We start from the raw sequence: 12,533 nt of genomic DNA on the forward strand, positions 1-12,533 counted from the left end.
AAGGCTCCATCTCCCATTCTTTGGCTTCTAGCATATTGTTACGTATTTTATCTAGTCTTTCTAACTTTTAAACTCAGAGTTTATTTTTATCTTGGTGCTTAGGGGTTTGTGTGCCAGAACCCATTAGTACTGATTGGAGTTACAGCTTTGTAACTCACAGCACACAGTGAGTCTTTAATTTCCACTCGTGGTTGGTGTTCAGAAGAAAATAGTTTCAGTAAACTAAAATTGTAAGATCACTGAGTTTTATGCTCTTTTTTTTCCATTTTTCTTATTGTGATGTAACTCACATAATGTAAAATTCACCATATAAAAGTGTTTTTTAGTATATTCACTATAGTATGCAACCGTTATCACTGTAATTCCAGAATATTTTCATCATCCCCAAAAGAAACTCTATAATTGTTTTTTTTTTTTTTTATTTAATCTGTTATTGAAGTGTAATTGACCCACAACACTGTGTTAGTTCCTGGTGCACAGCATTAGTGATTTGATATTTCTTTTCATTACAAATTGATCACTACGATAAGTCTAGTTACCATCTGCCATCATGCGTAGTTATTATAATTGTAATTGTGTGTTTTAATTGGGGGTTTTCTGGTAAAGTTTTTTCAAATAATGAAACATGTGTGTCAGGCAACTTAGATTTTTTGCTGCGTGTTTGTAGATAGGAACCTCCTTTAAACTATTTAAGAAATCAAGTTTGTGCTTCTCAGTGCTTCTCAGTGGTTAACATAATGCTCTCAGCTGTCTGCTTCCTGATTCAGGTTTATTTAGTGGGCAGAAAGCAGGGGCTGTCTTTCATAACTGTTTTTTTTAAATTTTATTTCTTAATTTTTTATTTTTTTTTATTGAAGCATGTAATTGATTTACAGTGTTGTGCCAGTCTCTGGTGTACAGCAAAGAGACTCAGTTATGCACTTACATACATTCTTTTTTTATATTCTTTTCCATTATGGTTCATCAAAGGGTATTGTGTGTAGTCCTCTGTGCTATACAGTAGGACCTTGTTGTTCATAACTGTGTTTTTGGTCAGAATACAAAGTCAGGATGATGTAACATCAGCAGTAGCCTTTTCTATTCTAAAAGTATGTGATAACCTTGCTGTATTGCTTTTTTAATCCAATCTGACAATTTGCACGCTTTAGTTAGACTATTTTGATTATTTACATTTAATGTCCTCATTAGTTTGGACCTTGCTAATTTGAGATTTTCAAAACTTAAAAATTTAGTAAATATTCATAAATATCCATTTGTGAATAATGTGTGTTTCCACCACATCTGCAGTGACTTCCTCCACTGAAGTCTTGAACCCCTCAAAGTCATCCGCGAGGGTTGGAATCAGCTTCTTCCAAATGCCCGATAATGTTCATATTTTGATCTCTACCCATGAATCATGAGTGTTCTTCATGGCATCTGGGAAGAAATGGTGAATCCTTTACAGGAAGTTTTCAATAGTTTTTGCCCAGATCCATCAGAGATATCACTACCTATGGCAGCTATAGCCTTACAAAATGTATTTCATAACTAATAAAACTTGAAAGTTGAAATGACTCCTTGATCCATGAGCTGCAGCATAGATGTGTTACCAGGCATGAAAACATCATTAATCTCTCTGTATATCTCTGTCAGAGCTCTTGGGTAACTAGGTGCCTTGTCAATGAGCAGTAATATTTTGAAAGGAATCTTTTTTTCTGAGCAGTAGGTCTCAACAATGGGCTTAAAATATTTGGTAAACTGTGTTGTCAACAGATGTGCTGTCATCCAGGCTTTGTATAACCTATAATGGAAAAGAATCTGAAGCTATACATGTGAAACTAACACAATATTGTAAATCAACTGAAGTGAAATTAAATAAATAAGTAAAATAAAAAGCATACACACATAGAGCACAGGCAGAATAGATTGAACGTGATTCTTAAGGGCCCTAGGATTTTCAGAATGGTAAATGAGCACTGTCTTCAACTTCAAGTCACCAGCTGCATTAGCTCCTAACAAGAGAGTCAGCCTGTCCTTTGAAGCTTTGAAGCCAGGCATTGACTTCTCCTCTGCAGCTATGAATAAGCCCTAGATGGCATCTTCTTCCAGTAGAAGGCTGTTTTGTCTGCATTCTCTCCAGACCATTACAGCTTTCTCCTTATCAACAGTAAGGCTGTTTCACTTTCTTATCATTTGTGTATTCACTAGAGTAGCACTTTTAATTTCTTTCAAGAACTTTTCACAGCAGTTCACTTCTTGGCTGTTTGGCACAGGAGGCCTGGCTTTAGGCCTGTTTCGGCTTTCAGCATGCTTTCCTCACTAAGCTTAATCATTTCTAGCTTCTGATTTAAAGTGAGAGACGATGCAAGGTTGCCACAGATCTTCAGTTTGTAAAAAACATAGTATCTGTGACATGCAGTAAAATGACGCCTGCCAGTAATGTTTCCAAACATTTTACCAGGTCATCGAGCTGTGTATATTGGTGTTCACGTCCCATTTAGTAAAGAGAGTCGCCGACGTCATAGGCATCGCGGACACAAACATCATCACCGGAGAAGAAAAGACAAAGACTCAGACAGAGAAGATGGACGGGAATCTCCTTCTTACGGTAAAAGAAGTGGAAAGTTCTCCATTAACAGTTTAAGGTTCTTTCCTAGAAAGTTTTTTTTTTTTTAATTAAATATTTCCTTTCAAAAATATTATTTCTGCAATAATTTTGACACATTATATGCTTTTAGGAATACTTACTGAAGTAAGAATATTTTTTCTACAAGAAAAATGCTTAGTTTATAGGTTAAGATCTACTTGGGATGAGTAAAAAAAAAAGTAAGGGGCTTTGGTTTCTTTATTGTATTCCAGCCTTGGAATTGTCAATGTTGAGTCTTGGTACTTAAAATTCAATTTAGGAGGGTTTTTATTTCCTTTTCTCTATTGTCTGTTTCATTATTTACATGTGCAGTGAGCAAATATCCGAATCCTTAGGCTCCTGGAAGAGATTGAAATTTTTTTTCATTTTTAAATACATTTTTTTGGCCAGAAGATTTTATCCATTAAACTGGAATACTTGGTTATCTGTGCAAAAAAGAGTGCTTTGACTTGTTAGTATTGTCTTTAGAAGGACAAAATTTTTGTTTGAAAGCAGAGCAATGAAGAAGTGCCAGTATAAAGAGGAAATGATGGGAATCTCAGAAAGAAAAAAAGGCATAGAGTAGAGGAAAGAGAATTATTCTCTGATGATAAAGATTTATAGTTATTTAAGTGGCCCTGAGAGTTGGAAAGACAAGAGCCAGAAAAAGTAGCTGTGCAGCTTGAGCAGGACCCTTGCACTCAGTTGACATGTAGGGCATCATTGGTTTCTTAGGACGTCGTGGCCCATGTGGCCATCTATATACCACAGGTCCTAGTGTGTGCATTCTTAAGGAGCCACATGAGCTGCACCCCCACAGGTACTTGTGTGCAGTGCTAAAGGAAAGTTTTTTTGACGAGGTAAAGACAAAGAATTACTGTGTATAATAAAGTTTATGTCATGATCATAAGAAAGAAAATACTGATGGCTAGTAAAATATTAAGTGCCAGTTCTGTGCTAAGTATTCCACTAAGCCCTTGATTTAATCTTCTCAGCATTTTTAAAAAATTAAAGATAGATATTATTGTTTTCCTTGTATAGAAGGAGAAACTCCAACTTAGGCTAAATGATGGGAATCTCTTAGCCAGTACTAAGAGATACTGATGGCATAGTAAACTATTAAGTGGTTATAGAGCTAACAAAGATACATCGCTAGCAAAGGAAAAATCAACACTAATTTTAAAAAGGATCACTAGTGGACTTTGATGACACTGGTAGTTAAGAAGTGTTTTACTGTTGCATGTGATGATCCACCCAGTTTGGAATAGCCGGTTATTTTATGAGTGGATCAGCATGCTTCTCTATTTCATTCTGAATAAAAGGGCACATAATATTTTTTATAGAAATGCTGTTTACTAAACTATGTTTATTTGTTCACCTGGCTAGCTGTTTTAATGTTCAAGCTGAAATGTGACATTTGAAGTCTAAATATAGTGGTTTGAAAACTAAATTTGGTGGAGAAAATATTTGTGACTTTTTCATGGAGTAATTATGCCTAGAAAAGTTTTATGCCATGGAAGTGGGTTTATGTTGATTTTTAACTGCCAATCTGTATCCTAGAAATTGCTGTGAATGAAGTCTCTTCTTTCTTACACCTACTCTCTAAAAAGAGATTACACAGGTCTTTTGCTTCTGGACATGATGGAATAACAGGAATTGAATTTGCCCTGCAATTTTATTCTTTATTTATTTTATTTTTTATTTTCTATAAGTTTATTTATTTATTTATTGGCTGTGTTGGGTCTTCATTGCTCCACACGGGCTTTCTTTAGTTGTGGCAAGCAGGGGCTACTCTTCATGTGGTGTGTGGGCTCCTCATTATGGTGGCTTCTCTTGTTGCAGAGCACAGGCTCCAGGCACATGGGCTTCGGTAATTGCGGCACATGGGCTCAATAGTTGTGGTTTACGGGCTCCAGAGCACAGGCTCAATAGTTGTGGCTCACAGGCTTAGTTGCTTCGCAGTATGTTGTATCTTCCTGGGGCAGCGATCAAACCCATGTCCCCTGCATTGGCAGGCAGATTCTTAGCCATTGCACCACCTAGGAAGCCCCTGCCCTCCAATTTTAAACAATTAGGAAACTGCACAAAATATATGAAACAGTAATTTTCAGACATTGGGCAACAGGCAGCACAAGATGCTGAGCTCTGAGAGAGGGGAAGCAAGTGAGATGAGCCCTGTGGTGCCTGAGCTCATCACTGCTAGGTTTCCAGGCTGCAGCGTGAGGAACCCGGACAGAGCCTAGCAGGCTCTCAGAGTTGAGGAGACAGATTGGAATTTGGGGAGCCTACAAGGTTAGAATTTAAGATGTAGCATGCCAGAGAGTAGAGAGCTACACACAGAGAGTGTTCCAAAGGTCTGAAGAAGGGTCCTTTTTGGCTGAGTACTGGTCTGGGTGTGTGTGACAGGAAACTACCTAAGGCTTGATACATAGCCACCAGAAAGCAATGTGGTAAAGAATTCCTGGATTTCACATGGAGACTGGGAACAGAATGTGTTCCCACTAGTCCGAGTGGAAAGACCTTGTGACATACAGGGTATTAGGAAGAGGTCTCAGAAGGGGATTGCCTTAGTAGTGGGTCTAAATTAGTTTTACTCTAAAGGCTGCAGTGGATCTACTACAAAAAATTCAAAAGCAGGTCTTGAAAGAATTAAATTGACTTCAAGTATCTGCGTGCCGGAACGAAATCTAGTACTACTAAAAGAAATTCACTATAACCTAGCACCTAACCATGTGAAATGCAGACTCTCTGATATCCACAAATTATTGGAAATATAATGAAGTAGGAAAATAGGCATAATCAAGAGAAAAGTAAATCAATAGAAACAGATCTAGAAGTGACAGCGTTGATGAAATTTGAAAACACGCATGTTAAAGCAATATAATAAATATGCTTTATATGTTCAAGAGGAGAGAGAAAAAAATGACTGTGGTGAGGAGAGAGGCTGGAAATATTAAAGTCCCAAATGGAACTTCTACAGATGAAAAATACAGTATCTGAAATGAATAGTACACTAGATAAGAGTAACAGATGATTTGACATTAAAGAATAAAAAAGATAGTGATTTTTGAAGATATTGTGATAGAAACTAATCAAAATGAAACAGAAAAAAGGCTGAAAACCAATAAACAGCATCAGTAATTTATTGGACAATATCAGGTAGTCTAATATATGTATAATTGGAGTGCCAGAAAAATTTCCAAAATTAATAAAAACTCTCAACTCACAGGTCCAAGGAGTTCAACAAAACCCAAGGAGAAGAAACATGAAGAAAAACAAAGTCACATAAAAATCAAACTTAGGAAACCAAGATGTAACAGTCACAGCTTCAAAATCCATGAAGCAAAAACTGATAAAATTGAAAAGAGAAAGAGAGAAATCCACAAGTACAGTTGGAGATTGCAACTCTCCTTTCTCAGTAATGGATATAACAAGTAAACAATAAATCAATAAGGATATAGAAGACCTAAGTAACACTGTCAGGTTGATACTCACATGTGAAGAACATTTTGCCCAACCATAGCAGAATACACATTCTTTACAAGTGCATATTGAAGATTTACCAAGATCATATTCTAGGCCATAAAACAAGTCTTAATACATTTGAAAAGACTGAAAGTGTATTCTCTGATCACAATAGAATTAAACTAGAAAGATATTAAGAAAAATACCCAGGTTTTGGAAATTAAATGCAAAGCTTCTCCATAACACATGGGTTAAAGATGCAGTCACAACAGAAATTAGAAAATATATTGAACTCATGAAAATGAAAACACAGTACAGGCAGAAGTTGAGAGAAAATCTTGCAAAGTGAGGACACAGTTCTGACATGCACATTTCATTTATCATGGCGGTGTGCCAAGTGAGGACTGCCTGCATGTTAGAATTTGTTAGATCCGGCTATAGAAGTGCTTAGAGAAAAATGTATAGCATTTAGTTTTTATATTAGAAGAGAAGAAAGACCTAATCAGTGATTTAAGCTTGTAACTTAAGAAATTGAAGGAAAAAAAGAGCAAATTAAACCAAAATAAGGAAAAGAAAGGAAACAATAAAAATGAAAGCAGAAATGAATAAAATAAAAACCAGACCAATCAATCAGATTGAAATTTGGTTCTTTGAAAAGATCAGTAAAATTTATAATCTAAATAGCCAGACTGATCAGGTGAGGAGAAAAAGGATACAAATGACCAGCACCAGAAATTTTCGGTATAGATTTTACAGATATTAAAGACTAAGGAGGGAATACTATGAGTGATTTTATGGCAACAAATTTGATCCTTTAAATTAAATTGGGAAGTTTCTTAGGAATACATGCTTATAAGCAGAAATGGGTAACTTGAATTACCCTACATGTATTAAAAAAAACAACTGGATTTGTAGTCTAAAACATTCCCACAGTGAAAATTTACTCCCAAATAAGTAAGAAATAACACAGACTCTGCCAGAAAATTGAAGATGAGGGAACACTTCCCCATTCATATTGTGAATCCAGCATCACTGATACCAAAACCTGATAAAGATGTTACAAGAGAATAAAACTACACACTAATTTTTTCTCATGAATGTAGATTCAGAAATCCTTAACAAAATAAAAACATATCTTATCCAGCAGTATTTAAGAGGGCTAATGCATCATGACGGTGGTAAGCTGAACAGTGACCCCCACGATGTCCATATTTCTAATGTCCAGAACCTGTGAATGTTAACCTTATTTGGCAAAAGTGAATTTACATATGTGACTAAGTTAAAGGATTTTGAAAAGTGGAGATTCTGCTGGGTTAATGTAGATGGGCCAGATGTGATCACAAGGAGTCAGAAGCTCAGAGGGGAGACAGTGGTTGTAGTGACACAGTAGTGGGGGATCCAGACCAAGGAATGCAGGCAACCTCCAGGAGCTAGAAGAGGGAAGGAAATGGATCCTCAGACAGAGAAACTAGAGCCTCCAGGAAGAACCACCCCATGATTTTTAGCCCTGTGTAAAATTCATTTTGGACTTCTGGTCTCCAAGACTGTAAGAGAATACTGGAGAATAAATTTGTGTTATTTAAGCCACCAAGTTTGTGGTAATTTGTTATAGTGGCAGTAGGAAATTAATGTGATAAACAAATGGAAATGCAGGGTTGGTTTAAAATTTAAACATCTATCAATGAAAATAAACATATTAATAGTATAAAGGAGAAAAATCCATATAATCATATCAGTAAGACAGAAAAAGCCTTTGACAAAATACCCCCCGCACCCCCTCCACCCCCAGTTTGCTAAGAGAATTTTACCTCCTAGCAAACTAGGACTATTGGAAAACTTACTCAGTATGATAGAGAGCATCTAGAAATGCTAGTGAAAGACTGAGTGGTTTCTCCCTATGAACTGGGAAGAGGCAAGGATGTCTTTTCTCACCACTTCTATACAACATGGTACTGACACACCTAACCAGTGTAATAAGGCAAGAAAAATGAAATGCATCCAGAAGGTAAATGAAGAAGTAGGAGAAGTTAAATTGTCTTTTTTCATAGTTACAGAATGATACGTGTAGGGAAACGTAAGCAATCTACAAAACTACAGAATTAAGTGAGTTTAGCCAGGTTGCAGGATACAAAGTCAGTGTACAGAATCAACTGTATTTCTATATAGTAGCAATGAGCAATCAGAAATTGAAATAAGAAACAACAGTAGCACCAGAAATATAACTTGGGGATAAATGTTGCAAAAGATGTGCAAGACCTAACTTTGAAAGGTTCAAATATTAGGAAGTTCAGTCACACTGTGTTTTTGCTTGTCCTGTATTGGTCTCAGAGTATTCCTTCATTATGAAGACCCATGTCGTGTACATACTGGACAAGTTTCAGATATGTTTTTCATACTGCCTCTTCCCCTGTTCTTTGTATTTCCCTTTCTGGAGTTTCTCCTGTTTGACCTTTTTCTGTTTTCTCTATCTCTTAACCTTGTGTGTTTTTGTCATGTTCTTTGTCATTGATGCATTCTGTGCAACCTCCTCCTCCTTAGATCTGTCTTTTCCTTTAACAATTCGATTTCTAATCTACTTTTTAACCTGTTTTAATATCCCTCTTGCAGCTGTAAGTTCCTAGAGGTTTGTTCACTTAGATGTAAATTTTGAGTTTTACCTCCTCTCTTGTATTTGGAAGAATATGATTTTGTTTTTAATTGATGCTTGTTGCATGCTTATGTATTTATTTTGGGGCCCCTAGGGCTTTCAACTGTCCTGGACTAGAATGTATGATAATTTCTCTGGGGATCCTGTACCATACAGATAGTTTAAACTCAGATGTCATGAGTGTCTGTGACCTGTCCTATCTCCCTAACCTCAGCTGACAGACTTCTGCTTCTCCATGATAGTAGGAGGAGTTAGTTTTGAGTTTTCTCATCTTTTTTTCTGGAATTTGGGGATTTCTTTTTTTACTCTTGAACTTAACTACATATTAATTCAATATTTTATTTTATTTTATTAAGATTTATTATTTATTTATGTAGTCATTTATTTTGGCTGCGTCAGGTCTTAGTTGTGGGATGCTGAATCTTTGCTGAGGCATGCAGGACCTTTCGTTGCAGCATGCAGGCTCTGCCTGTGCTGCATGGGCTTCTCTCTGGTTGTGGTGTGCAGGTTTTCTCTTCTCTGTTTGTGGCGCGTGGGCTCCAGGGTGCGTGGGCTCTGTAGTTTTGTCATGTGGGTTCCAGAGCTCATGGGCTCTGTAGTTCGCAGCACTCTGGCTCTCCAGTTGAGGCGTGTGAGCTCAGTCGTTGTGGCGGCAGGCTTAGTTGCCCTGTGGCGTGTGGGATCTTAGTTCCTTGCTCAGGGATCAAACCCGTGTCCCCTGCATTGGCAGTCGGGTTCTGTACCCCTGGACCACTGGGGAAGCACCTAACGGTGCTATGTTATCTAACATTTCCATCTGTTTTTGGTGAGGAAAAAGTCCTGTCCTCTGCAGAGTGTTTTCTTGTTTTTGGATGTTGCTTACCATTATTTGTTTTTACATTAGTTTGTTAAAGATTAGTGTGACTTATTAACATATGCTTTTTCTTTTTCGTCTGCGGAGATGATCTTTCTGTGAAATTCTTTTGTTCTAGATTGTTGGTCCTTGTTTCCTTCCAGAATTATAATATTTTAATAATAATGAAAAGAAATTTGTTTTGATGGAATATATTTATAACAAAAGCATTTCACTTTCAAAATTTTGAATTTACCTTTGTATTAATTGAGGAAGATTTTGAGTGTATATTTTTAAATTCTGATTTTGTCAAGACACACCATCCCAGAGAGTGCAGTTCATCCTGGGTACTGAAGATGATGATGAAGAGCACATTCCCCATGATCTCTTCACGGAAATGGATGAGCTGTGCTACAGAGATGGAGAAGAGTATGAATGGAAAGAAACTGCAAGGTGATGATACTCTCTCAGTTTTTAACTGCCTTTTTCTTGGTTTCTTTTTGTAATGAGAATATAAAATTGAAATTATGAGACATCCAGTGCCTCAAAACAGAGAATTTTATCATGTCTGGAAGAAATTTTATCTTTAATTTTTCTCTTTACTCTCAAAGTTTGTTGCCTTAAATAATTGTTAATGCTATAACACAAAAGAAATTATGTTACTGTAGATTTTAATGTCTTTGATTAGAGAAACAAATTTAAAAAATCAACATCTTGCATATTTCAAGTTTAAAATAAGATTGGAAATTGAAACTATGAAATTCCAGAGTTTGTTTCTGTAGACTTACTACTCTGATAGCTAGAATAGAAAGAGGAACTACAAAGGTAACTTGTGACTATCAACATTATAGACTATTAGCCTAATTTATAAAAATGTGTTTTTGGTGGTGGTGGTGTTTGTTTCTCTTTAAAATAACAAGCTTGTGTTTATCATATTAAAATAAACAAATGGAATTGTCGTTATTTGTAAAATACTGTTACACATTATACATTTCAGATGGCTGAAATTTGAAGAGGATGTTGAAGACGGTGGTGACCGGTGGAGTAAGCCTTACGTGGCGACTCTCTCTTTGCACAGTCTTTTTGAGCTGAGAAGTTGCATCCTAAATGGAACAGTCATGCTGGATATGAGAGCAAGCACTCTTGATGAAATAGCAGGTGATAGCAAAGTGGCTTCTTGATATTTAAATTGTATCGGAATTAGAGATACTTAAATAAAGAAAATAAAGTGGAATTTTAGACCACTGATTTGACGTTTACATGTTGAGCTTCCATTCTGTGCATGGCAGTATGAGAAGCAGGCATATAAATAACCATTTTGTCTTTGATAAGTTTGGAGCCTAAAAGGTTAAGTTAGACAGATGTAACCTCAGTATCAAGAACTAGTGCCATAAGCTAGATATGGAGTCTGTTTTCTGGAAATGCAGAGGAAGGAGCTTTTTGGTTTTTTGTTTTCTGGACCAAGGTATCTGGGGAAAATCTAGAGAGTACATTAACTGTACAACTTATTCATAGAATTTGAACAAATGGCGATAAGGAGTAGGTGGCACAAGAGAAAAGCAAGTATTCTAAGGAGGAGAAAGAGAAGGAAGAAAAGTCTAGAAAGCATAGACGAGTACAAATTTTAGAAAGGTCAGTTCTCTGTGAGTATACAGATTTCTTGAGATGTGTTGGGAAAATAAATTAGAGGTGGCTTGTGACTAGCCTTGAATTACTGGGTTAAGAAATTGGATTTTATTTGGTAGGCATTTTGCCTCTCAGTGGTTTTTAAGTTTGAGAATAGTATGCTCTCGCTGTGTGTCAGGAAGATCATTCTGGCAAGAAGAGGCAGGGTGGCTTTGGATTAGAAGAGGTTAGAAGCAAGGAGGTCACTTACTCTCTTGGAATGTCTAAGCAAGAAATGATGGCGACCTGAAGTCCGGTAGGTAGCAGCAATGGAAATGAGGGAGAGAGAAAGTTGCAGGATACTGTGGAGGTAGAAAGAAGGAAAAGATAGCTGTGATAAAGCTATTTGGTCATTAACTGAAGTTGCTCAAAACCAAAAAAGAGTTCAGTAGTAATAAATTTGATAGTGTGACTGCCATTATAGATTGCCCAATATAAAAACAAAAACTATCATATTTGATTTTCAAGAGAACCATAAATTTATTAGAATTTCTCAGGCTAGAAATACCAATACTTTGATATAACCAGATTGATAGACTTGACCTTGTGCTGTAGATCTTTAAATTATCAAAGTACTTACTTTCTTGTTTTATATAAATGACTGAAAAACTGAGTTAGGATTAGGAATATTGAATTTAGCCATATTCGATGTCTTACTTTGGCTTTTAATTATCACATAATACAACATAATATTTTAGTAAATGTATAATCCAGTGTTTACTTGTATGATAGCCTGAAGTTATGGTGTTACTGTTAGAGTTTACCTGCTAGATTGATCCCTTCCAGTTTTCTCTCATAGGAATCTTATCATAGATTTGACTCTTTTATCTCAAGTTAATTGGCTCTTTTAAAAAATATTTGTATATACTTTATAAATGAAAAATATTCCAGGCACCACAGTAATGTGGAAAGTGTCGTTGCCATCAGTCTCCCCATTTTCCACACCTCCCTCACAGCCTGATATATTCATCTTTCTAAAATGTATTACTTCATATTTTATCCAGTTACTCACTGGTTTTTCTGCCTCTAGAAGAGTGAGAGCAGAAACTTGACCTGCTTAGTTAATTGTTGTATTCCCAAAATATAATAGGTACTCAGTGAGTAGTTAATGACTGAATAAATGAGTACAGATATTCACCTACATTTTTGGGGAAAAATATGAGGTAAAGCAGTAAAATACCTTCACTTCTTAGGAAGCCAATATTATTTGAATATCCAGTTTAATAGAATTTATTGTATCCATATCAGTAAACCTTCAGCTATATAGGAAGGTTGTTGGGGTTTAACAGTAGCTTTTTAATAGATAATAGTATTTATTA

General features: G+C 36.1%; 1 protein-coding gene across 6 annotated transcripts in view; it reads left to right on the forward strand.

The window, feature by feature from the left end:
- SLC4A7 (solute carrier family 4 member 7) overlaps positions 1-12,533 on the forward strand; it is a 115,494-nt gene that overhangs the window by 43,088 nt on the left and 59,873 nt on the right. For all 6 annotated transcript variants that reach the window (XR_009047923.1, XM_057698268.1, XM_057698264.1 and 3 more), the window contains exons 3-5: positions 2,441-2,587; positions 9,864-10,002; positions 10,547-10,707. Coding sequence is in view for 5 of the 6 variants with exons in the window: in XM_057698268.1 (XP_057554251.1) it covers positions 2,441-2,587; positions 9,864-10,002; positions 10,547-10,707 (447 nt within the window). In the remaining variant the exon portion in view is untranslated. The remainder of the gene's footprint in view (positions 1-2,440; positions 2,588-9,863; positions 10,003-10,546; positions 10,708-12,533) is intronic.

Source organism: Hippopotamus amphibius, chromosome 11, assembly GCF_030028045.1.
Source record: "Hippopotamus amphibius kiboko isolate mHipAmp2 chromosome 11, mHipAmp2.hap2, whole genome shotgun sequence".
Lineage (NCBI taxonomy): Eukaryota > Metazoa > Chordata > Mammalia > Artiodactyla > Hippopotamidae > Hippopotamus > Hippopotamus amphibius.